Raw genomic sequence first — 26,495 nt, 5'->3', positions numbered from 1 at the left:
GTCGGACTGCACTGACGTGCTGTTCTTCGGACGGTGGCGCTTGTTAAATGGCCTCGTGAGTGGTCGCGACGGGCGTTGAAGAGCCTGGACGTATTGGTGCGGCCCTATCGTTCACGGTAAGCATATGTGATGTTTGGATAGATATATTCTGCTAGTGCTGTCTAGAATTTTTTTGTAGTTATGCCATCGTCTGGAATTCTTTTTCATCGGAAATGGTCATACCTTTGCGTTACCGTGAAATGGCCTAATACTATGCTGTGTTGGTGCCACAATGTGGTGTTAAGGCATTCTTACTGGATCTGTTGCTAAAAAGAAAGCACAAAAATATTTTTCTTTTTTGTTTCTCCAAGCACCATTGCCCGCGTATTGGACAGAGATGGAGGGGGAGGAAAGAGAGAGAGAATTCAAGGCTGGTTAACCAGAAATGCGCCTCGTTGGTTACCCTACTCTGGGGAACGGGAAAGAAGGAATAGAAAGATGAGATAGACAGAGGAGGGGGAAAGACGCGGTGAGTTCGCACACGCACGCGGAGGACCCGAGCAAGTCAAGAGCGTTCACATAGGCCAGTAGGCTCAAGAAAGACAACAGTGCCTTCACAGCTATGTGGGCAGACGAGCGATGGGGACGGTCTTCAAGTAGCCCCTGCACGGACAACGGCCGATCGTCCAGTCGTCGCAAGGCGATAGATAATGCTTGTCTTTCCGACTGAAATCGATGACAGTGGCACAACAAATGTTCGATGTTCTTTTCGCCGCCGCAGACGTCGCACGCAGCACTGTCGGTAATTCCTATCAAAATAGTGTACGCCTTCGTGAAAGCTACTCCCAACAACAGCCGTTCTAGAAGCGATGCCTCACGTCAGTGAAGGTCGGGTGGAGGTCGAAGTTGGAGCAAAGGGTTCAGTTCGTGTAACCTGGTGCGCCTTATATTTGGAATGTTCCACTCTGTTAAAGAGAGCTTGCGTGCCAGGTGACAAAGCTGCCTTGCAGCGTCTGTCCTGGAAAGAGGAATGGGAACGCTGTGTTGTTCTTGATGTGACTCTCGGGCAGCTTTGTCTGTGCGATCATTTCCACTGATCCCGCAATGGCCACGTAGCCACTGGAAAATAATTTCGTGGTCTTTCTGTTTGACGTCGTGGTGAAGTTTGACAATTTCGTACGTTAGCTGTTCGTGAGCTCCATGTCGGAAAACACGGCCCATGTACCAGGGCTCTCCGTGTCAATAAATTAAAGTGCACTGCTCATAGCCGTGAGTTCTGCAGCTGTGGACGTCGTAACATGTGACGTCTTGAATCGCAGTGTTATTCCTCTCGTCGGTGTACAGCACCGCCAGAACTGGTCGATGTAGTCGATCCGTCAGTATGGATGTGTACGTCGCTACTGTATCTATCGTAGAACAGGAGTAAGCTAAATTGTTTTAGTGTAGATGGTGATAGATCTGACTTTTTCTGAAGTCCTGGAATTCTTAAGTGTACTTCAGAATAGCACAAACACCATGGAGGAGACACCGGCCTGGCCGCAAGTGCGTATACCCCGATGTAAGCCAGCACTATATGCACTGACAGTTGTGCTACGGGACGCGCGGGGTCTTTCCATGGTGAGTGCGGCGAGCTGGTGGCAGGGGGTCCGGGCAATGTGCCTGACATGTGCACGCATTGTCTCGATGACGATGTGCGTCGTGATTGACTAATCTTGAGCAATGGCAACAGTTTCAGCCGTTGACGCACTGCGTGGTACTCCAAGGAATATCCTAACAGCTTGGGTCTGAATGCTTTGAATTGTACGCAAATTAGTTTTGCAGGTGTTCACACGCTGCCTGAAGCTTGTGTTTGAGGGAGACGGCCTTTCCTCTCACTTCAAAGTTGGCCATGTGCGCCATCCAGTTCGACAGTACATACCGAAGCCCCTGCAATGTCACAAGTGCTCCAAGATTGGCGACGTAAAAAGCGTCTATGTGAACAATGCCGGCTGCCCGCGGTGCAGAGATGATCTTTGACAAGGTAATGCACGTCTGAAATGAATATGCTGGGCACCTTGGTGAACTCTCTTAGTACATACGAATAAGGCTGACAAAAGACATGATCGTGTCGCTTCACGACCAACTTCGATCGATAATCGGATGGGATTCACAGTCCGCATACACAAGGTGTGGCTTTTGGATAGGAAAAGCAGACCACCATGACGACAATTATGGAAAAAAAAGAGGGGAAGTTGGAGTAGCGGGGTGATGGACGCTTATTGGTGGTACGCTTATGTGGTAGTTAGTGTGTTATCACAACGGTCGTTTTTCAATACGGCAGAAATGTAGCAGGCCCTGTATTTGCTGATATTTCGGTAAACGCTAAAGAATCTGAAATGATCGGGTCTCTGAAATCTGGGATTACGAAGTCCTTTAGAAGGGTTTCTGTAGCTATATGTTACGCAAAATCGATCAATACATCATCACCTTATCATTACCGCAGTGCTAACTGATCTTTCAGGATTGTGGACGCCGCAGGCATCTGTCTACAGTCGGTGCAACTTCAGCTGCTGTCGCCATGAGCGAAAATGGTGAACAGCCCTTCTTGAGGAGCGAAGAGTGCATAGACTTCCTGCGATCATATGGCCGAGTCATGTTAATTACTCGTGGCCTGCCAGGATCAGGCAAGGCTGGCATCGCAGAAACTGTCAAAAGGACTTACCCAGACAGCAAGGTCATTTCCGCTGACCAGATGTTTCTCGGTATTGGAGCCGTAGACAAAACTATTGAAACAACAACGGAGGCTCACCTTCTGTGCCAGAAGAGGTAAGTCGACCGGAAATCAAAACTAACGTCGATGACTGAACCGAACTGTGGCAATGTTGTCTTCCTTTTTATATGCGGTTAAGAGAAAACACGATCTACACGTTCAAAAGACTTGTATAACTGGCTAAATGTCTACGTAAAATTTAGCCCTGTCCTAGGCATAAGGAGCAGGTTGTATGAGGCATCACAGGAAAAAGCAAAGCCTGCCACCAGCGCTCGTTCGATATTTGGCAGAATGCGACACAACTGCAGGTTGCAGTAGACTGTCTTTTCATGGGCGCCGCCAAATTGCGTAGGCAGTGGCACCATTTATGGGCTATCTGCTTTCGCCGCTATGCTGGGTTGGGCGAATGTTCTCTGTTGTATGCCAGATACACGCTCGGTAGCAGTTTCTGGTTGCAGTTTTCGGGCTCGCACGGCCTACATAATATAATACGGTGTCTTCTAAATGGGAAACGGTTCTGTGAGACATCTTGAAGTGGTTTAAGTCGGCATATCCGGTGTTTCTGCTGGCGGTGAGGCGGACGGAGCGCTCAGAGTGATCTGGGTTCGCATGTTAGAGCCTGCAGTCATCCTCAGAGATCAATTTTCTATTTCTAAAATTTCTGAAAATTCGTGTTGCGAATGTGCCCGTATTGCTATATTCTCCCTGTAGTTCCAAGCTGTGGTTTAAAAGCAATGAGAAGTTATGAGAATACACGACGATGGTAAAAGCGTGGGTAACGTGCTGCTATTGAATATGTGCTGCTGTTCTCTTTGAGAAGCGTTAAAATTGTTATCTGTAGATACATTTCATGACTGTTTCGTTCGTTGGACGCGGTTTTCTCTTACGAATAAAATTGTTTTGGTTAGTAATAACAGCATGCCGTACAGTGTGAATTACACTTTTCCAGAGTGGTCGAGCGGCCGGCTGCAGACTGCGCGAGCGTCCGAATATACTTTGTTGCAGTTGCTGTGTTGTAGCGCTGTTATATATATATATATATATATATATATATATATATATATATATATATATATATATATATATATATATATATAACGCATGGACCGAGCATGCGGCCATGACCACGCATGGCTCAAAACGTTTGCTGTTTTTCTTTTCAATTATTGTTTCGATAGAGGCGACCAAATCGTCCAATTCGACACCCTGGACAAGCGTAATTCACACCGTACAAGCTGCAAGGAGATGAAAAAAAAAATGATTCTGGGGTTTTACGTACCAAAACTGTGGTCTTATTATGAGGCACGTTGCAGTGGGGGACTCCGAATTAACTTTGACCACCTGGGATTCTTAACGCTCACATAAACTTAAGTACACAAGGTGATGAAAAACCGATTGTTTTGTTGGGTCTTTTTCGACCCGTCCTCTACGACGCACTCACCCGCATTTCGGAAATTGTGTGCGCACAAATAGCCTATCGCATTCTTTTCATGCGATGCCCGTTGAATATTACTGATTTACAGGGCAAACAGGCAATGCCGAAGCACAGAGCTTACGTATCAAGTTGGTTTACCAACCGCAGTGATCGCTGTGTTGAGCCACGCCATCGGCCTCACACGCAAGGGTGACGTAGGCATAGTATATACAGTAACTTGAAATGCGTGAAAACAATGCAGGTGACTGACGAAAATATTTTGACACTTGGCGCTTTGATGTTTCGGGGTTGCATTGGCCTGGTCGTACACTAGCGCACTTCTGTCTAAGTTCCCACGCCAAGCGATCAGGTAGTGAGAATTCACGTTGGCAACCCACAGACGCCGCTGTTCTTCGTCAAGTGAAAAACGATGCAGCCAAAATAGTAAACTACACCCACACCGCGGCTTGTGATTCATGTCGCATGTTTGCGCAGTCAGGAGAAATTTCTGCATACTTTAAAGTCACTGCTGCACTCTAAGGCTATATATACAGTGGTTCCCCGCCGACATCACGTAACGGACCTGACGTAATTTCATTGCAATAGCAATTATATGGACACTCCAAGCGCATTTCTGCCGCCGGCATCGCCGTCGCCGTTATGTTGCGTAGAATCCAAACACGATAACATCGACACCGCGCGCCGTACGCTGTATGTGCGAGTGGAAGCTTGCGAGGGTCAGCCGACGATCGCGACGCAATCTCGCGCGCACGATGGTGGAAGGCGGGGTGGAAGGGCGCCGTCTTATGTCGCGCACGAAGCACGGGGGGTGGGGGGGGGGGGGGGCGAGGGGGGGGGGGGGGGGCGTTCTCCTCGTTCGCCTGCTGCTTACGGCGCCGCCGCGCGGGTGCCGCATCTTGAAAGCGATCTGCGACGGGGACAAAGTGCGCGCCCGCGCGGGCCTCATCTTGAAAGCGATGTGAGATGTGGACAATGTACGCATGCCGAGTGCCTATATATCTTCGTATGCGCTGTGCTTTCGTCGTTTAGTTCGCGTTGAAGCGAGAGATAGCACGAAGGTCAATTCGCTCGCTGCTTCAACCACGCTTCCTCACTCCAGCGCTTTGACAGCGAGTTTACGCGGTCATCGAGCGAGATGTGTTCATGTGTACCTGTGCGCGTGACACCGTGCTTGTTAATTTAGTTAGGAAACGAATGTTTGCAAGTTTATACGGCCGATAAAACTAATATCCTTACTTCGTATAGCTTTCTACTAATTTCCTATCGCAATCTATGCTTCGCCTTTCGTATGAAACTGCGACTTTTTTTTTTTCGGAGAACGATCTACAACATCTCCAAATAGGTCCACAGCACGCGACGGTAACACATTTAAGCAGCGCTGCACCGTGCTCGCCGGCTCGCACTTGCCAGAGAGGAGGAAAGTCGCCGCGCGCCGGTTGCCACCTTTCCACCACGCCCTATGTATGTAACGATTGTGCATGATGTTTTTGTTTCCGTTGCTGCATGCTCTGAGTATGTGCATTCGGGTGCTGGGGTCCCGCCAGGCAGAGCACATCTACCTTTTGCCCTTGTATCCGAGACTGTTGTCTTAAATAAAGAACTGAACTGAACTGAAAAGGTTTATAGGTGTTTTGTAATTCAACGTATTTGCATTCTGGTGAAGTGGACATCTTAGTGTTGTTGCTGCTTGCAGTAGAGAACTAGCTTTGTCCTGTGTTTGGGGTATTATACAGTTGTAGTTAAGTGCTCGTTCTTACTTCATTAATTTCGCATTCACACACGAAAGCAGCAAGGAACAGTGACCAGAGTGAACTACTTCATCAGTCTTTTGCGTTACTCTTTTCTTTTTGCTTCCCACTTCTCATTATTATTATTATTATTATTATTATTATTATTATTATTATTATTATTATTATTATTATTATTATTATTATTATTATTATTTTTGTTGTTGTTGTTGTTGTTGTTGTTGTTGTTGTTGTTGTTGTTGTTGTTGTTGTTGTTGTTGTTGTCCTTATTTTTGTTATGGTTATTGGCGAGTAGGCACTGCACTGCAAAACTCAGCAGTATTTCCTGTCAAACTAACCGTTGGTAACGCCTGTGTTCTGAAAACTTCCTGCACGGTACGCTGTAAAGAGGGCGGTGAAAAGCATATGGATGAGAGCATATGCGTTTAGATAAATCTGGTGTGATAGGGCGCTGAATACCACCACATGGGCTTTTCTCGCGACAGAACGGAAGAAGCCTTACAAGGAAACACGTCCGTAGTAATGAATCGCAACAACAATGCCACAGTTCGTGAGACGGCCCGGTACATCGAGCTCGCAGCCAAGTATGGCTACTTGGTGATTGTCATCGACACATTACAAAAGGAGGACATGACTGTGGAGGTCTGTATCGCTTTTTTCATTGTGTCCCGCTAGCTCGCCGCATTGCTAGCCCCATGATGCTCTGCTCTTAGGTAATGTCTTCCACCTAATGCTAGCCGAATAACCTCATAATTTCGCACGTAGCACACTAGCTAGCGCACATTCATGTTGACTGTTTCTTCGTGTTTGTCTCGAGTAGCACGGTGCAGTTCCAAAGCAGCATACGTCTAGTGCAAGTGCTCTAAAAATGTTAAGAACACAGAAGTCACAAATAAAGACAGCGAGAGAAAATTTCTCTTCGCTCAAGCACGTAGTTTAGAACTGATAGCTGCATGTAGTGCGTTGTTCGAACGCGCCAGTGCACAGTGTGTCTATCACACCGTGGTCTATCATACAGTATATTTACGTATGTAGTATCCGCAGTTTATTTTTTGCGTTTGTGCTTCTGTGCATGTGCGTGCTCGTGCGCGTGATATCACTGCGAAATTTCGGAGAAGGGCTATTGAACAGAGAAAACCTCGATTTTCCCCCGTATCATTGTAAGTTGGCCTGATTGTCCTTACAAAATTTAAGTACCGTGGAGGTGTGCACGGGCTCAGTGGTCGACGTCAGCAATTGCGAAATAATCTGGCGAACGACTACGCGTACCTCGATGCCAACATTGCGGTGTAAGTGATTCGACAGACTACTACAAATGTGTTACCTGTGCGCCTCCGTGAAAGGTACACAGAACTCCCGACAAGTGTGTCCGACATCGAAAGAAGCGAGCCGAACCTTTCAGCACGGCCTGTGAATCGGAGGCTTTGTAGTTGTTTGAGAAGGCGTAACGAACTTTGAGCTGGTGTCCCAAACCAACAAAATTTGTAGTTGCGTTGCTGGCAGAGGGCATGATATAATCTTTCAGTGCACGGCTGCCGGGACATTGTGGCGTCGTTGGTATTGGTAACCACCTCGCCGTTGACGTTCCCCGATGTGCTCACGCTGGAGCGCCGGCACTCCTTATACCTTTTATCAAGAGTAGACGTTGCAAGATAGCTTCGCCATCTCGCGCGTAATATCACGTTGTGTGTTTGGAAAACTCAACAGAACTCCAACTGTCGCTTAATACAGCTTCGATCCATCATTGCAACTGCAGTTACCAACAAATCTTTCATGGCGTGACGCAACACTGCTGTGTCGGCTGTCGGTCGGAATATCCTTCACTAACTCATAAAGCTATCACATTAGAATGGCTGACTCACCAATGTGCGCGAAGTGCTGATGTGAAGAGACCGTCGATCATCTCCTGTGCTACTGTTCCCGCTTCGACAAACAACCGCACGCTCTCCGGTCTGCCTTGAGTAGACAGTACGATCGGCCTTTTACAGAAGCAAAGGTCTTGAGATCCTGGCCTCACAGCTCATATGCCCGGAAAGCCACACTACCTCCTCTACAGTACATGAAGGCGACATACTTGAGTGCCCGACTGTATATACGCTGCATCTTGCTTAGTGCGTGTGAATGATCCAGACTCATGTGTTCTCTTTCGCTCTTTCACTCCCCCTCCCCACGTGCAAGGTAGCAAACTGGATAAAGCCTATATATTAACCTCCCTGTCTTTCCTTCCTTTCTTTTTTTCTCTTGAAAGGCGACGCTCGGGCGGAGCAATCGCCGGCAAGTCTCGCAAGGCTAGATACATCTGCAGCCAGCAACCTTCTCCTATTAGCCCCGAGAACGACCTACAGAGGCGCTGCGAGCATCGCTCGCGCGACGTCAGGGCACGGACTCGTGCCTGTCGTCTGCTGCCGTTCGGGCGCTGTCCGGGTGCCCTCTGCAGTGTTTCCGTTTGTTCGCTGTCGTTCCCTGTGCTTGTATACTTATGACGGTTATCTCAAATACATTTTACGACGTCTTCATTGGCGCAAACTTATTCAAAGAGCTTATTTCCTAGACGACAATTTATTTCTCAAGGGCAACGCTGCAGTGCCAGCCGAACGCTGCAGGCCAGCCCATTGCGTGTTTTTCATGAGCGGATCTAGACTTTGAAGATTGAGGGCATAAATAGCACGTGACTAATAAAAACATAACGCATAAACATAGCACATAAAAATCCAGTTAGGATAATATACCTGCAGTGGTGCAACGAGCATGTCACTATGTCTGCTACATATGACTGCTACATTTACCTTGATTTTAACCCATTAAAACGTGCTTGCTTTAGACGAGTAGCTCATGGTATAATATCTAATTTTTCATTTCTTCACAGAAACGCTCAGCAGTAACACGAGGACCTGACAGTGCAGTTTAGATTCAACCAGCACCACTTGTTCCTTTAACTGGTTCTCAAAATTTGTCCGTTCTTCACCGGTTAATTTCAAGTGGCGGTAATTTGAAGTAAACCTAATTGAGGCCTAATTGACAGCTATTTGCAGAATACGCAAAGGAATGTACCAATATTTATTCACTGTTCCGTGCTACACGTTCAACTCACTTGTGCAATTTACGGCTGCTTGTTTCTTGAGGAACAGACGTCACACATCTGTTTGGCGAACTGACACAGGCTGCTCGGCCCATATTTTGTAATGAAATATGCCTTTTGGACCGTATGTCTGCAGCTAGAAAGAAGCCGAAGCCTCATTCATTAGCAGTATGAGGCTTATTGAAGATATCATTATTCCCCTGTGGAGGTTAAAAATCAAGTGAATTAATTTGAGGCTTATTGTGTCTTCTATATGAGGCGGGTATGTGAGGTTCTCTTTTATGAAATCATGAAGCGAATAGTTCTCAGTTTGTGTAGTTAGACAACGCAGGATCGAGACATGGTGAGGCAGAAGGCGTTTGAATTTTCCTCTTCAGCGCAGCCTAAGCTGCGCTGTATAGCCTCGTGTATACCTTAGGCATTGCAACTGGCGCTTGAAGAACTGTTTCATGGTTTCAATTCGAAGTTGTAGTGAAGTGATGGGATTCGCGTGCCGCGCCGTAACTGCAGTCAGTAGATTAAGTACCGTAAGGGCTGTGCCATAACGTCGATAAAGGCAATTGAGGGTCACTATGAAAGATTTTCTCGCGTGCAATTGATAGGCTCTCGATACTAACCATGAAACTGTTCTTTCAGGCGATTGCTGTTATGGTATTCGTGAAGTATATACATACTATACGTGACGCGCCGTCGTGTTAACAGCCATGAGCAATGCGTTTTCTCGGTGCCAATGCGTTTTCTGGGCGAAAATATTAGCAAACGTTTTCATGCAAAATGCGCGCCTAATTCTTCCTTTAACGCATTAATAAAGTAGTCATATTTGCCTAGAACAACTCACCATAGTAATAACAATCATCATGAAAGATTCGCTGTGCAGTTTCCTTCTAACACCCATTTATAATATTGACATAAAATACCAATACCAAGATTTTTCTTCCTTGTAAAATGCAATGTCTCTCATAGCTAAGCACTAAGGGAATGTCAACTGCTTTGCGGAGCATCATACACAACTTCGTGTGTTGAAATTGCAAACATTCTTTTTACGCAAAGCTTATGGACAGACACTGCGCATATACGCCTTGCAAAACCAGTTGACCCCTTCAATGCTACATAGCTTGCGATACCCACGCCGCAAATTTTCACGACTCGCGGTTTTGAAGAGGAAACTGCCGTTCAGGCATGACAGTAAAAAGAAGCCGGCATATCCTTCAATAAGTACGGCTCGAGCCACCAATACCCCAAGCATGCACGAAGGCAACGAGCGCGCGCAGCAGCCGAGCGAGCGCCGTCCTGGCGGTGACGTCACTCGTAGAGGGCGCCACTCCAACTTCTCGCCGCTAATAGGAAGTGGTGCTTGGTTGCTGACAGCATCAAAAACGTAGTGTTCTCGTTCACTGTCGCAGAGGCGCGTGGTGAGATCGAGCGACACAGGCTTCTGACATCCTTGGATATCACTCGACTTCTTGGCTGGTAGTTAACGGTAACAAAATGACGATTCATATGCTGTATATTACCAAGCACATTATGAAAACCCCTGTACTCATAGGGATTTTCTTGTGGCTGTAGAATAATTGTATTATTGCTTGGCCATAATGATGAGGGGTTGAATGTGCATCGCTACAGAGGAGAATTGAACAGTGACTGGTTTAGTTGTCTAAGCCTGTGTACGTGTCATGTGCTACGAGTCACCCCACGCTATCAGTAATCCTGCCGCAGTGTGAGGAGCTGATATGAGAATTTTGGAATATTCTTTTTCTGTGCTCATTCCTCCATTTTTAATCTGCACAAAAAGCATACTGAATGACTACCTTTCAGTGCGTGCACTTAAGCATTAAAAAATACCAAAAGAAAGAGTAACGCGGGGTGTTGGGAAAAAGAATTTCTTGCGTGCATTTCTTGAGATTGTTTCATGTTACACCCCCCCCCTCCCCCCTTTTCCCCCTTGGCCCCCATCTGCGTCTACATTTGTAGGATTTTTCTTGCCTGTATATCGCTTCGCGCTGCATGTTTGAAATACAAATACATATTAACATGCGCAGCTTTTGGTCCTCTTTGCAGTATTTAGCTGCCTGCAACACCAAATTACTCGGCACTACGTATATTAGCCGCGCATTGGACAAATGGGAAGACGTGTATCCACTGTGTACAGGCTGGTTTCTGAAACCCAGCGACAAGTTGTATCTTCTACGTCGCCTGGCCCTGCTCCAGAAATCATGCATGGATAATGGTAAGAATAAGAGCCGCTTCGCACTTACCTGCTCATGAGGGAACAACCACATTTCTTATCAAGAGGTGTATAGTGTTGTTTTGCATGACTCCAGATGATGTGAGATGATGCAGCGTATGACTTGCAGACTGTGTGTAAATGTGCTGTTGTTTATCGTCGTACCTTGATTCTTGGCATTCACCTTCGTCCGTCATACTACTCTTTCTACCTTTCTTCCCTTTTCCCAAGTGTACAACAACCTACTGATTGGTGCCTTAAGTCTGATGCCTTTCCTTGTAAGCAAATATTCCCTCAACCTTTTTGTCGTTGCGTTTCACAAAATTCGCGCATGTAATAATCGCAACTCTTATATGACAAAAAGCATAGTGAAGAAGAATGTAAAAGAAGGGAAACAAGGTCGCTTCATGAGTGAGAGCAACCCGTTGCGTGTCAGGACACAAACATATGCACTCGCTGTCATAAATTACGTGCCCTGTCTATATTCCGAAAAATAAGTGGTAGCATAGCAACAAGAGCATGGCTCTTCAAACGCGTGACATATGACACAGGCGTATTCGTAGGACACGAATATCCACCGCTACATTATGCAGCTGTAGAGCGCAAAACAGAACGTGGACACAGGTGAAGAAAGGACAGGATGAGTGCTGTCCTGTCTTTTTCACCTGTGTCCATGTTCTTTTTAGCGCTGTACAGCTACATCATGAACTCATACAAACACGCCTAAACTTCCGCGCATCCACCACTATATCCGTCAGAATTAATGAGGGGGTTGATACATTTCAAGTTCTCAAAAATGCATATGATGCATCATTTCATTTGGGCGCGCGACAAAATACAAGCAGATTCTACAAGCACAAGTAACGCAGGTTGTTTAAGTTTGCCTCTGAGGCCACTAAGCTATTCAATCCAATTTCATTTCTTTTTCTGGAAAGGAGGAGCCGGAACTTAAAGCTGAGGAGTCAGCTTTTAGTCTCTTCACCGTAATTACCGCGTTCTTATCACGTGATCGAAGCCCACCCAAGATGCACAGAATTTCTCAAACGTTTCGAAGTCACTGCTTGCGCGACCAAGCTGTATATTGACCCTTTTCGCGGCGATCACGTGGGTGCAGCCATGTTTGATCACGTGGTGACGCCGTCCATTACTTGCCTCAGCTGCCTCCGTTGCCTCCGTGTTCACAATGGATGTACTATCGACCAAGAAAGTTTACGGACCAAGAGATCTGACAAAAAGCTGAATATCTCCGCAGCCTCAAAACGCAGCCTGGGCCGGTATATTGTAGCGATGCCTTTTATGTAATAATGCCTTTTCGCGCTTATCGCGCTTTGTCAGTGGTCGGAGCGACGGTCCGCTCGCGTTATCAACGGGATCAGCCGGCCGTGAGCGGTGGATGATAAGACTAGAGTGGAATAAGTCATAATGCCTTGCTACAAAATCGCGGCCCAGGCTGCGTTTTGAGGCTGCGGAGATATTCACCTTATGACTTATTCTGCACTAGTCTTATCATCCACCGCTCACGGCCGGCTGATCCCGTTGATAACGCGAGCGGACCGTCGCTCTGACCATTCACAAAGCGCGATGAGCGCGAAAAGGCATTATTACCGGAAACGCATCGCTACAATATACTGGCCCTGGTATTCCCATTTCCAGCCTCTACTGGTATATGCGAACAACAATGTGATGTACGGTTTTACTGGCTACTTTTAAAGGATGCTCGGATATTTAGCGTTTTCTGAGATACCGTGGTCCGTAAACTTTTTTGGTCGATAATACATGACGCCCGGTGCGGCTCAGGAAACCTGTTTCGGGAGATACCGTAGACGGTGACTGGGTGGACGACACAAAGCTTTGGCCACAGCTTCAGAGAACATGCAAAAGTGCTTTCGGAGCTCACATTAAGCTTTGTCTAAACAGCGTGAGTAGCGTATATGGTGCTTGTTCTAAAAGCGAGGCTAAAAATGTATTCCATGCTATCCAAACTTTCAGCTTATGAATTGAATCAGGATCAGTGTGTTGTGCTCTTCGTTCTTTATTTGGAAAATACATTGAAGCAGCGGCTTGTCATGTTTCTGACTCAATGAAGTTCGTCGGTGCGGTCAATACCTGATTATTTTCTGCCTAGTCGATTGCGCGTGTGCTCTGTTGAAATAGATTAGTTCATGCTGTACTCAAGGCTTGGAACGTAGCTGCTCTGTACTTTGTAATAGCTTTTAGCAAAGATGTATTATCGCTAGTAACTTGCTCACTCGTGTGGACCGTCACGAAACACTCAGCTTCGACCATTCGTGTGCTGTCGGTGTAGTCACTGTAACCATGCTTTGGCGCATTGATTCAAGTGTGCGCCCATTCACATATTCTTAATACATTGGCGAAAGAGTGGGCGTAAGTTTGCGTGCGAGTTGGGGTAGATGTGTGTAGAGAACATGCGCGAAACTTACTATGCCTGGAAGCGGCGCTACTCCTTCTGTCGAGCGGCACTCACTCTTTCCGACGTTCTGGGATTGAAGTCTTTTCTTTGGAGGTTAGCGATACAACACTAGCGCATCAGTGATTGTTGTTTTGTCCACGAGGAAAGTCGTGAATCGAGAAGGGCCGGCAACACAGGCTGTCCGTATGTAGCAATGGTTCGTGAACTTAGTCCCACATATTCATTCCATTCCTTAATATGCCAGTCACTATTTTTGCAGCCAACTACTGCACACGTCTTCAATCCAGCGCTCCACATTTTGCAGCATGAAAGGAGCACAGTGCGTGAGCGAAAACCCAGTTGCATTTCCGGCAGCTGATCGCACAGAAACAGGGCATAAGCGGTAATGGTTTCGTATTCGTGCGCTTTCACTGAGGCAACGTGGGGTGCGCCGCCGCAAGCGCCATCTCCTTTCTCGAGAACAAACTGCTCCGCGAAAAGGGTCAATAGGAACACGCAGTAGGACCCTTCTGGAACTCTTGTTGCTCCATTTCATGAGAGATTGAGGGGACAAGCACGTCTTGTTCTCGTGAACTTTAGGCCGCCACGAGCATGGAGGAAAGAAAAAACTGAGGAGAGGCCCTGACGTCATTCTTTGTGAAGCCAAGTGACGCTGGAAGTTGGCGTTACTACGTCATCTTGTCATGGCAGTTTGCAAAGACGTGGGTTCATTCCCAACCTGCGGACAGTTGTTTTTTCATCCATTTTCATTTTCATTAATTTACCATTTCTTTAATTCAATTTATAAGTACAAGTAATTTCCCCTATGTTGTCCTTGGTGTTATTGTTTGTTGGCTTCTTATGATATGCTTATTAAAAAATCGGGCCCCTCGGTTCTCTTTCTTCTCGTTCACTACATAACGAGGGCTCGAATCCGGCAACAATGATGCCTGTAGGCAGCATATGTGGGTTTATTGACCAGTTGCCATCACCCAAAAAGATCACGTGCTCGTGATGCCTGCGGCAGAAAGGATGTTCCACATCCGCCCTATGGTTTGTGAGTGGTGGCGCTGGCTAACACTCCCAGGGTTAGTTCTAGTTGTAAAACATAAATACCCCAGAAAGTGGATGGGAAAACGGTTCCGCGATAACTCAATGGTGAGAGCATCGCACGCGTAACGCGAAGAGGTGGGTTCGTTCCCCACCTGCGGACAGTTGTTTTTTCATCCATTTTCATTTTCATTAGTTTATCATTTCTTTAATTAAATTTATAAGTATAAGTAATTTCCCCTATGTTGTCCTTGGCGTTATTGTTTGTTGGCTTCTTATGATATATATATATATATATATATATATATATATATATATATATATATATATATAGTAGTAACTGGATTTTTCAATGGGCCAAGCGTATTTAGAAAAATCAGAAACACAACTTCGCGGTTATCTTAGGGTTATTTACCCAACAGTTTCGGTCGGTGAAGAAAAGGTCAGTCCACCGACCGAAGCTGTTGGGTAAATAAACCTAAGATAACCGCGAAGTTGTGCTTCTGATTCTTATATATATATATATATATATATATATATATATATATATATATATACATATATACAGGTGTTTCAGCGAACACTTTCAAAATTTATTTAAGGTTGCCTGTGGTAGATAGCCCAATTCTTGTTATTGAGGTGATCTACTCGAAGAGTAGATCACCTCTTACTTGCACGCATTACTTGCACCGCATTACTTGCACGAAAAGCTGAAATGCATAATCTACTAATTAACGCAAATTCACTAATTAAGTTTCTAACTAATTACCTGATGGCCCACATTGCAATTTACAAATTGTAGCCGTGGAGTTCGCAACGCGAATCCACTTCGAATTAATTCTCAGGATGACACCAGTTTCGAAATATTAATTCCCGAACTTTGCGGAGAAATGCATTGGCGTTCCAGTTAATTTTGTGCTTCAGTGCATAAAGCGACGTTTTGTTAAAGGGGTTGAGACACCAAATTTTGAGGGTATAAAAGGCCTGCTGTAGGCTTCCTCTGTATGAAAGGACACTCAACATGAAGTGTTGGACACAGCAAACGTTTAAAATAAATTTTAATTCGCTTCCAAAGAGTGCTAAATGCTCGTTCTCGCGATCGAGACCCATCGCTAGCACGATTAACATCGACGTCACTGTGTTAGAAGCGTAACACGTTTTAGTGACGTCATACCACATTAGAGTGACGTACAATGAGCGGTGACCTACAGCACGGGGCAAGCCTCGAGAGCCTCGAGTCTAGAGTGCAGTATAAGCTGCATCGGACGCAGACGCTGTCGGAATCGGAGCTGGCGCAGCTAGCGATGCCAACTGTCGGCGCGGGTTTGTTTGCCTGCGCTGGTACAAAACGTGTGTGCGAGAGCGGACGATGCAGCAGTGCGTGCGTCACAGCCCACGTGACCAAGCTTCCTAGCCAGTGACGTCACTGTCCAACTCAGCGCTGAGAAACCGAAACCGAAAATGGTGCACATAAATAATGCGATATTAAATTATTTACCGAGAATATATGAACCTTCCAGCGTGTATCATGCTTTTTGGAGCAATAAGAAACGTTTGAAACAAACAACGCGCAAGCCACAAATTTGATGTCTCAACCCCTTTAAGAACCTAACTGGAACGCCAATGCATTTCTCTGCAAAGTTCAGGAATTCATATCTGGAAACTGGTGCCATCCCGAGAATTCGTTCCAAGTGGATCCGCCTTGCGAACTCCACAGCTACAATTTGTAAATTGCAATATGGGCCCTCAGGTAATTAGTTAAAAACTTCATTAGCGAATTTCTGTTAATTATTCGATTATGCATTTCAATTTCTTGTGCAAGTAATGTCCGCCTCTTCGAGTAGACCAGCTCATGAACAAGAATTGGGCTATCTACCACAGGCAACCTTAAATAAATTTTCAAAGTGTTCACTGAAACACCCTCTCTCTCTCTCTCTCTCTCTCTCTATATATATATATATATATATATATATATATCTGTGTGTGTGTGTGTGTGTGTGTGTGTGTGTGCGTGCGTGTGTGTGTGGTGTGTGTGTGTGTGTTATTGATATACTGTACGACACCGAATAGTCATTTCCGTTCGAATGTAACGCATAACAGCACTATTGAAATCTCAAAGGTGAGTGGCTGCATGCAAGTGAGGACTCTTATTCCGAATGCTTTTGCTGCCGGAGAGTCGTGGCTGTTGCGCAGAGGCGCAGTTCCTGAGAGAATTAACGGACGAGTGCTAATAAGTCCTGCTTAATAATACTTAATAATGCTTAATAAGTCCTGCGTTTTGGGGCAGCCTGTAAATCTGCTAACTTGATTCTGACAAGAATTTTTGACAGTCTCACCATGTTTGCAACCCATTAAAGCTGAGTGCCCCATGTGGTACCACACTTATCTTCAACGAACGCAACAGATCTGCACATATCTCTACGTGTATGTGAGACATGCCGTTCCTTTAATTGTTTCATTATGGTCGTTATGATAGTGCACCGGATAACTGAACGCAGCTGTTTATAATATACAAGCTGCAGAGTTGAGCGGTCATACATTTGGGAACGGCATTACATTTACGCATGAAATATAGGATAAGCGTAACATGGTTTTCTCGGAAATCAGACTCGAGAATAATTTATGTTGTTTACACCCCCACAAATAAGCCGAAGAACGCAGCCACCTGCTTTTTTCTTTTTCTTTTTTTTAATATAAGCAAATTCTTGGGTTTCACGTGGCAAAACCACGACATGATTATGAGGCACCCGGTTTAGTTTTTGCCACCTCGGGTTCTTTAACGCGAACCTAAATAGAAGTACACGAGTCTTTTTCCATTTCGTTCCCATCGAATTGCGCGACCTGGATTGAACCCGCGAGCTTCAGTTTAGTAGCGCAACGCCGTATCCACGATATAGGCACTAATTAGGCAACCGCGCAGGCTTTCTTTCTTTTTTTTTCTTTTTTGAAGTATCGACTGGCAAAAAAAATTCCACGCATGGCTTACGGCCAAAGATTAGCATATAGAATGGCTAACTAAAACCGTTTTCGGCGCTCGAGGTCCGACTGCAATAAATGACCCCGTACCAATTACTCCGCATTCTGTTACGCGAGAAAGGCGGAAACTTGATTGGAATGTTGCACTGCAGTTTACTCTTTTTTAAAAATCTATACCTGTGAGTGCCGTAAATCTAAGTACAAGGAGCCGGGTGGGGCAGATATGCTTTACTTGTTTGAAGCGGCAAGCAGGAAAGTTACATATGTTACAATTGCTTCGTCTGCGTTTCGCAAGACCTACTGATAGAAAACTATATGCGCAACAATATACACGAGAGATACATGCTGCTTGAACAACGAGAAAAATACTTTTTCTCCAAAGGGAACCGTAAAATAACATAGTAGAATGAAAGCCGACACTGCGGCCGCAATGCGCGCGGAATCACCGAGCGGCATGAGAGAGAGAGAGAAATAAACTTTCACTATCTGAAACGGTAATCCGAGTCAGGAGCCGGTTCACCCTAGGTGGGAGGATTCCTTATTCCAGGAACCCTCCGGCTTGGGCTGCCTCCTTGGCCCGGGCGACAAGACTGCGTTGGTCGTCCAGGTCGGCAGATCAAAGCTTCGCCTTCCACGTTTCAGTGGTGGTATTGAAGTGCGCTGAGCTGGGGTGCTCTTCTTGTCTTGTGTCGTATTGTTGAGCTTGGGAGCTGGGGTCTGGGGATGTGTCACGCAGTGAGCAATCCTGGACCATGTGTTGCAGGCTGTCTGGGACGTCACAGTGGGTGCATGTGTATGAGTACTGCGTAGGATAGAGTCTGTGCTTGATTATTCCGTGTACATAGGTGTTTGTCTGTAGGCAGTGGAGGATGACTTCTTCCTCTTTGCTCAGCTTCTTGTGTGGTGATGGATACGTTCTTCTGGTGAGTCGGTGGTGTTGCAGAAGCTCCGAGTACTTTAGGGCGATGTCATCACCGTTGGTGGCTGGCCTAGTGTGGAATGGCAGGAAAGCCCGGCTGGTATGCTCGCGGGCAGCGGCGTGTGCCGCCTCATTTCCTGTCACGGCATGAGAAAATAATAAAAAATAAATAAAGAAGAGAAAGGAAATGAATTTATTCTTAAGGCATAAATACATGTCATTACAATTATGAACCCCATTTGATTGGTCTCAACGCAAATACCAGTGCGCGAAGTAGTACGAATGACCCTGCCGAGCAGTATCGCCAGCAGTTTCCAACGGCGCGACCTTGATGCGGCCCAATCCACTTCGACCGCAGCGCCGCCCCAGTATTTTTCTACGTCGGGCGCCTCACTGCAAAGCATGCGCCGCCCCAGCCGCTCGTCCCACTCGACCATATTCTAGTACACTCTAGTGTGAACGCACTCACCATAACAAAGCCACCATTGTGCCGCGACAACATGGCCGCTACAGCGCAAAAATCATGAAAAAATAAAGAAAAATACCATTACTACGTCACAATGACTACGTCATTTCCTCCACACTTTCTCCTAGCGCGCGGAGGGGGTAGGGCCTCTCAGTTTTTTCCTTGCTCAATGGCCAGGAGTGTCACATGCATGCAGCCTCGTCGCGAGGTTTCCGTGACACACGCGCAGTAGTTTAAAAACCTAAACGCTGTGGCAGCGAGCCAAGGTGCTCAAGCACTCCACCATCTGTCTTGTTTCATGAGCCAGTCTAGTTTTAAGGGAGCATAAAAGTACGTACATGTCAGGAGGGCTGAGTTGGTAATTTTTTAACAGCGGCGCTCTTTAAGCTCTTGGTTAGGCCGCGTAGTGCGAACCAAAAATGGCGTCTGGTGATGACGTCACCGCGCGTTGCCTAGAAACCACCTCGCGAAGGGGCGTGTGCTTCGCCTCCTCTCGGTGCCATGCATATGTTGCCTTGACATGGGACGTTAAGGAGAGGGAAGGAGAGCATGCGCGCGGCGCGCGCTATGCTTGGGAGAGAGAAAGAGAAAATGAGAGAGAGAGAAAGAAATTGTAGCAGCACCAACGAGGCAACGCGCAGAGCTGCTGCCGACGCCGTCCACGTTTCCCCGCGTTCGCGCCGAACGCGCGCGGCGTCCGTGACTGCAGCCGGCGCCCCTAGCGGCGGCTCGGAAGGTTTCGACCAGCCACGCCCCGGCAAGTGTGGAGGCGCAGCTTCGCCGTGACGTCACCGGGGAGATAAAGCTTGGAGCCACCGCGACGGCGGCAGAACTCTCGTTGACTCTGTGGCGAGTGCATGACATGGACATGGGAGGACCAAAGAAGGTCCGGACACCCAAAAAAGAAACCGCTTGGCCGCGCGTCGCGCGGCCAAGCGAGAATCTGCCCGTCGGCGGCGAACTGATTCGGAATACCGTGCCTAGCAGCACTTAGCATTTCCTAGCAAAACTTAGCCTAGCCTAGTAAAACCTGGAAGAAGCTAGGTCGATCACCAGCTCAGCTGTTTACTCCAGCCTTGCACCACTAGTGGAAGCTGCCCACATTAATATATATATATATATATATATATATATATATATATATATATACATTACCTATAGTTTCGAAGGCGACATTTGTCCTCACTGCCTGCCTGAAACAGTTTTAACGTTTTAATGGGGCTGCTTGCTACCTGCCACACTATACATGCTCACCAACGAGTCCAAACTAATTGCATCACTGTTAGAGTAAACTTTGTTACCCTGATATGTATATGTTTAATTTGCCTTTACTATTTTCTGGATCCCGCGCAGCAGTTCTCATAGTTAATTTTGTTTCCTGCAGAATGTTAGCTTCAAAAGCGTGTGCGAAAGAAAACACTCTTGTTCTTTCTGGTTGCTGATTGTTATTCCTCTTTTTATTCGCGTGCAGATGATATCGTAAGATTGTGGACAATCTGGTCGAGGTTGCCCGTTCTGCCTCCACGCGGTGCACCGCTACCTTTATAACTGTACCACTTCCGCGGTTGTAAATAATCAGAACTTCCGCGACGTCGCAAGCAGTGACATATAGATAACTGCGTGTTACCAATCATTATATATATTCACCGACGCTGCAAAAACCAACGGACATGTGTTAGAATTGAAGCAACAAAGTCGTGTTCACATTATCAGAAAACCACCTAGCCACAGCCTTGGCCGGCGCTTCTTGGTGTGGACAGGTTTATTGCTACACTTCCGCTAGATTTTGTAAGTGCGCTTTGAAACATTATTGATGTTACAAGTAAATGGAATCCGCGAGTCCCTGAACACTGTACAACCACTTATAACTTCTATATGCTTCACGCGGTATACTTTCTTCACCAATTGATGATGATGATGTACACATGTAAAATTTTCAAGTGTTCGGGCAAACATTTCGGCCGCAAGAAGAACTCGTGTTGATGCATGCGTGAAGCGTGGCTGGTGAGTATAGTTTCCATTTCTATGCCTAAATTTCACTTCGGTATTCGTCAATTATTCGTCAAGAAACGATATTTTGCGCCTGTACCGTGCTCGCAACACCTATATAGCGCATGTAGCTATTTATGGGCCACAATGTGTCCCCTTTTTTTTTGCTTTTTTTTTTTGCACGACATCGCGGGATGGAATCCCGGCCGCGGCAGCTGCATTTCGATGGAGCTAGGCGAAATGCGAAAAAGCCTGTGTGCTTGCGTTGTAGTGCACGTTAAAGAACCCCAGGTGGTCAAAATTAATTCGGAGCCCTCCACTACGGCGTGCCTCATAATCATAACTGGTTTTGGCACGTAAAACCGTAAAAAGAAGAAGAAGCTGTGTAACCGAGTTCTCACACCTTTCGGAAATACTACCGCACGTCGGTTTGCTGGCTCACAGCCTCGCTCGAATGCAGCAGTATGGTTGATGCTGCGTCTGAGTGCGGTCGTGACTGGCTCTTCTTAGTGACGGCGCCCACGCAGGCTGCTTTGCAGCACGAGAGCTTCGACTTTCAGCAACACTGCTGCGTTCGAGCGAGGTCGTGGCTGGCCGTTCTCAATGACGGCTCCCACACATACTGTGTTGAAGCACCACGGCGTTGCAGCACCACGGGGTCAGCTTGCACTGCCGCAGCCATACAAATACCTAGCTGACCTCCAACTGGGAGTCGGTATAAGGCGACGTGAGGAACACAAATTACGGATAACTGGTTAAAAAGAAAGTGCGTATAATTTTGTTGTGCATAAAAATGGTACATCGACGCAAGGTAACGTTTATTTTATAATCATTGATCATTACGTTTCAAAGCGAATTCGGGGGTCCGACACACGTTGCGTTGCATTTACATTTGATATCGACCGCGGCGCCGCACGCCGCCCCGTCGGCCTTCATCGCCGCACGAAAATTGTAGCGGAACGCTGTTGTTGCGGGACATTAACAGCTTCGCTGCAGTATACGGAAGTCTATAAAAAAAGAAGGCGATATTTGGAGGCGTTCTGATCAATGAAAAACGATTTGGAACTACGGTGTTGATTGAAAAATTCCAGGGGTGTTACAAAGTTCCCATACTGCAATCTGCGCTTGTCGTAGCAGCGCCTCTCGAGACGTCCAAAATGTTCCAAAATTGCGATAATCGTAACAGTCGCAACATTCAAACGCAGAATTATAGATACAAGCCTGCTTGCTGTTGAGTCGGCGTGTTCGTGCAGTTTGGCCAGTTTTGCCGTGGCCGAGCGCTTTCGACGAGCGGAGATCAAATCCGCTGATGAGATGGACGTGAGTTCGCTGGTAGATTCCGGCGCCCAGAGGTGCGATCTTGGCCTACGCGTGATTGGTCAGAATCGCATTTTTCTTGACGATAGTGCTATTCTGATCAACCGCACGAGAGCAAGCGAACCGTTATAAGATCGCGCCCCAGTGCATGTTTTCTTTCGCGCATGAACTCGGCTCAGGTTAGTATTGGCTGCACGTTGGGGTCTACGTCACTGATTATGTTATCAAAGGAATGTCGAATATCAAAGCTTAGGGAACGTTTCGAAGTGCTGGGGCGGCCAAACTGCACTCAAATATCCCCAATTGATGGTTATTTTTCTGTGAAATCTCCATAGCCACTAATGGCGTGAAGTATGCTATGCTTGAGACATTGTGGAGCGTAACGCGTATAATATAGGCTATAGGTCTTCAGCGACGCATCACTTTGGAACTATCTGAACGCCAGTAATAGCAAATATGTATTACATTGCAATTACACGACGCCCTGTCGCCTCTACCATAAAGACCTACTAGCAGAAAATATGCTTCAGGTCTACGGACGAGCGAGGTGTATGCGTTGCCTGGACCATCCTTCTGTCTTGCAAGGTTCTGTTGGTTTGGCATGGATGAGTCTAACAAAGCTTACTTTAACAAGGTAAGCCGTTTCAACCGCTGCATGTGATTTTATCAGGGTTTTAAACTGTTAAACCTAAGCATACAATCAAAGTTAAATTTTGCGCCCGTTTTTTCTTTTATTCTACGCATATTTTGTTCCATATTCTTTGGGCTCTGGTGGTACACAAAGAAAGCTTTGACGCTGGATTTTGCCACGTTCAGACTGCGTTCGTAACTGAAACAAAGCTTTGGTGACATTAGCGAGTGTTAACATCATACAAGCGCGCATCGATCGTTGCTTGGTATACAGTATACAATGTACCAATCATACGAGCTCACTATGAGCACATGCGCACGACCCGTCTCATTTCAATTTCTTGCGATTTTTTACATTTATTTAGAATATGGGCATGTTGAAGCACATGCTCAGTTGCGAAAGTTTGTTGTGTGTAGATTCGCCTCTAGTGCATTTTAGTGCCTATGTGACGCCATGGGGGTCAACCATTACTTAAATTATGTAATCTGAAATAATGCCTCAGCTATGGCGTCCACTGACTTTTTGCCCATGTCTCCGTTCCCTCCTCTCTTATTCTCTTTTTTGCGTGCAGGTGAAAAACTTAATAGGAACGATACACCTATTGCGAGTATATGGATATGCAATTATAAACGAAATCATCTACGGCCTGGTGGAGTTGGACGAGATCCTTCAAGACGAGCTTGCGAGTGGCGATGCTGTCGAATTCCTGGGCACCGCTTTGTGGAAGCCAACTTCATGTATTGTTCCTCCCGATAAAGTGCTTCCGCAGACCGACGAAGCGGAATCGTCCAATTTTATGCCGTCCACTCATGCGCCGATGGCTTCCAAGCACCCACGCTTCGTCGTTCTGGGAAATACGAACGGCATAAGCACGACTCCCAACGCACCTACGCCTAAGATAGCCGAGGTTTGGGAAAACGCCTTACAGAAGACTGAAGGTCTTCCGTCGGTAAGAATCGGGAACGCCACAATTCAAGATCACAATGACGTTCGTCTTATTCTGCTTCAAGATGTCCCCTGCTTTGAGACAGTATTTGCTGGCTTCTACCAACCCTACGTGCCGAGGTAAGGATTCTGTCATATGTACGATTTAAATTCAGAAATTTTAAAGCACATTGTATGGTGCCCGCACAGACAGTATGAGTGAATTCTGGGATTTTACGTGCAAAAACCACGATTTGATTATGAGGCACGCCGTAGTGGGGGACTCCGGATTAATTTTTACTACCAGGGGATCTTTAACGTGCCCCCAATGCATGGGACACGGGCGTTTTTGCATTTCGCCCCAATCGAAATGTGGCCGCCGCGGCCAGGATTTGATCCCGCGACGTCGTGCTTAGCAGCGCAATACCATAGCCGCTAAGCCACAGCGACGGGCTCGAGGTATTTTAGTATTTTGCGCTGCTGAGCTCGAGGTCGCTGCTTCGATCCCAGCTGCGACGGCCGCATTTCGATGAGGGCGAAATGCAAAAACGCTCGTGTACCTAAATTTAGGTGCTCGTTAAAGAACCCCAGGAGATCAAAATTAATCCGGAGTCCCCAACTACAGCGAGCCTCATATTCGGATCGTAGCTCTGGCGCGTAAAACACCAGAATTAGTTTTTTTTTTAAATTTAGTCTTCCCGGGCGAGACCCACTTGGTGGCCCTTTCAGCGAGAATACCTTGTGCGCCAGAGCTTGGAAATGCTGCTTCTACTCCATGAAGGGAAAAAAAAATGATAAGCAGAAAAGTCTGTGAAATGGCGCGTGCTGATTCCATGTGTGTTCTTTTATTGACAGCTTTATTCGTACCCGCCGCTGTGGCTGAGTGGCTATGGCGTTCTTCTGATAAGCATGATGTCGCGGGTTCGATTTCTGGTCGCATTGACCGCATTGCTCTAAATTAAGAGTGGAGTGATAAAACGCCCGTGTATATTTATTATACGTTAATAAACCCGCGTTGTCAAAATGAATCCGCAACCTTGAATTATGACGTCTCTCATAACCTTACTGTTTCAGAAGACAGTTAAATCACATTAATCAGTGTTGTGATGTTCTTTACGTTTCCAATGCTGCTGGCGGCATGACGGAGTTGCCAACATTAGCATGAATGAGCGTAGGAATGTATATGACGTCTTTTGCGTGCATTAAAACCGTGATGTGCTAATCGCGTAACCCGTGATACTGCAGTATTGAGCAGGAAAAACCGAATCCTCCGCTGACTTTTCTGTTGTACCGCACGCAGCCGTGACTTCTCTGTGTTATGCAAAACTTATTTGCCTCTTTTTCGGCATCAGGTTTTTCATACGCTATTCGAAGAGTGGTAAATGCAAAAGGATGGACAGTTGGACGAGTTGGTACGGTAACATATTCTTGGTTTAAGCGCGAAAGAACACGGACGGTGGCAGAAGAAGACAGGAGAAGCGCTAACTCACAACTAAATCTTTATTGGAAATAAAAACATATACGATTGATTGCAAAAACTGTAGCATAGGAAACATCACATGGTCTAAAGGATAACAGTTACCAGATAAAACAAATCAGAAAATGCTGAAGCCCCAGAATTTCAAAGAAGAAAAACATTACTTTGCACTGACGCACGTGCTGAGCATTTATTGAAATTCACTGTCTAACAATGATATTGATGCCTGGCTAACACAAGTTTCTCCTAGTCTTTTTATGTGAAATGTCTCAATTATTTCGCGTGTAGTTTGGCATTTGTGTCTAGAAAGGACTTTTGTGTCCTCAAACAATGATTTAGTGGTGAGTTAGCGCTTGTCCTGTCTTCTTCTGTCACCTTCCGTATGTCACCTTCTGTCACCTTCCGAGTTAGCGCTTGTCCTGTCACCTTCTGTCACCTTTCGCGCTTAAACCAAGTGGTAAACGGTAGCCGCAAAGTCCGCATTAAAAAAGAAAAACACTAGCTGAAGTGCCTGAAAACTGAGGGGTTGTCAAAGTCACTCAACTTTGTGGACAACTGTTTATAAACTATTTGTGATTTATTATTGTCAAATTAGTCAATGCGGCCCACGTCTCGCCGTCCTTACTACGAGGTGTTCGAATGCATTTCAGTTGGAAAGAATGAGTAAGCGTTATAACCACTGCTCAGATCTATTCGAAGGGCTGAAATGCTCTCAGATGAAGAATTTTGCCCATATATGGAGTTCAACAAACATCGATGTAACTTGCGCAATGACACATAATTGTTTCGTTTTAAGCTTTTCGAGCATTGCATGTGCAGATAAAGTGTTGGAAGCTTTCTGATATAGATTCTGCGGTGGCTATTGAGTTTGAAATCTCTTATCTTCGCTTTCTATTATTTCAACCAGGTACAGATCCTGCAAATACTTCAAGACAAAAGCTGGATGCAAACGAGGAACCACGTGCATGTTCGATCACTGCAGATAAGAAGATGCAACGCCGTATTCGGCCACTGAAATTTTCTGTCTCCACGCCACCGTCTCAAGAATAAAAGAAAAATGTGTGACAACAATGGCGCTTTATATCTGGAAAACTGGGATGTCTCAGTGCTCTTCAGTACAAA

General features: G+C 46.1%; 1 protein-coding gene across 2 annotated transcripts; it reads left to right on the top strand.

Annotated features, from left to right (window-relative positions):
* LOC119436252 (uncharacterized) lies at positions 1–26,495 on the top strand. 2 transcript variants are annotated; one of them, XM_049656573.1, is made up of 8 exons: positions 18–116; positions 1,793–1,999; positions 2,480–2,784; positions 6,397–6,553; positions 11,049–11,217; positions 22,872–22,975; positions 23,544–24,037; positions 26,281–26,495. In XM_049656573.1, exons 2-8 carry the CDS (start codon positions 1,961–1,963, stop codon positions 26,357–26,359), a joined length of 1,347 nt encoding a protein of 448 aa, XP_049512530.1. In that variant the 5' UTR covers positions 18–116; positions 1,793–1,960; the 3' UTR covers positions 26,360–26,495. The 2 variants fall into 2 exon arrangements, with proteins under 2 accessions (XP_037558975.1, XP_049512530.1); XM_037703047.2 differs by lacking the exon at positions 1,793–1,999 and having other exon boundaries at positions 1–116.

Source organism: Dermacentor silvarum, chromosome 1, assembly GCF_013339745.2.
Source record: "Dermacentor silvarum isolate Dsil-2018 chromosome 1, BIME_Dsil_1.4, whole genome shotgun sequence".
Classification (NCBI taxonomy): Eukaryota; Metazoa; Arthropoda; class Arachnida; order Ixodida; family Ixodidae; genus Dermacentor; species Dermacentor silvarum.
Note: the sequence above shows the minus strand (reverse complement) of the source record. Positions and strands in the feature narration are given on the sequence as shown.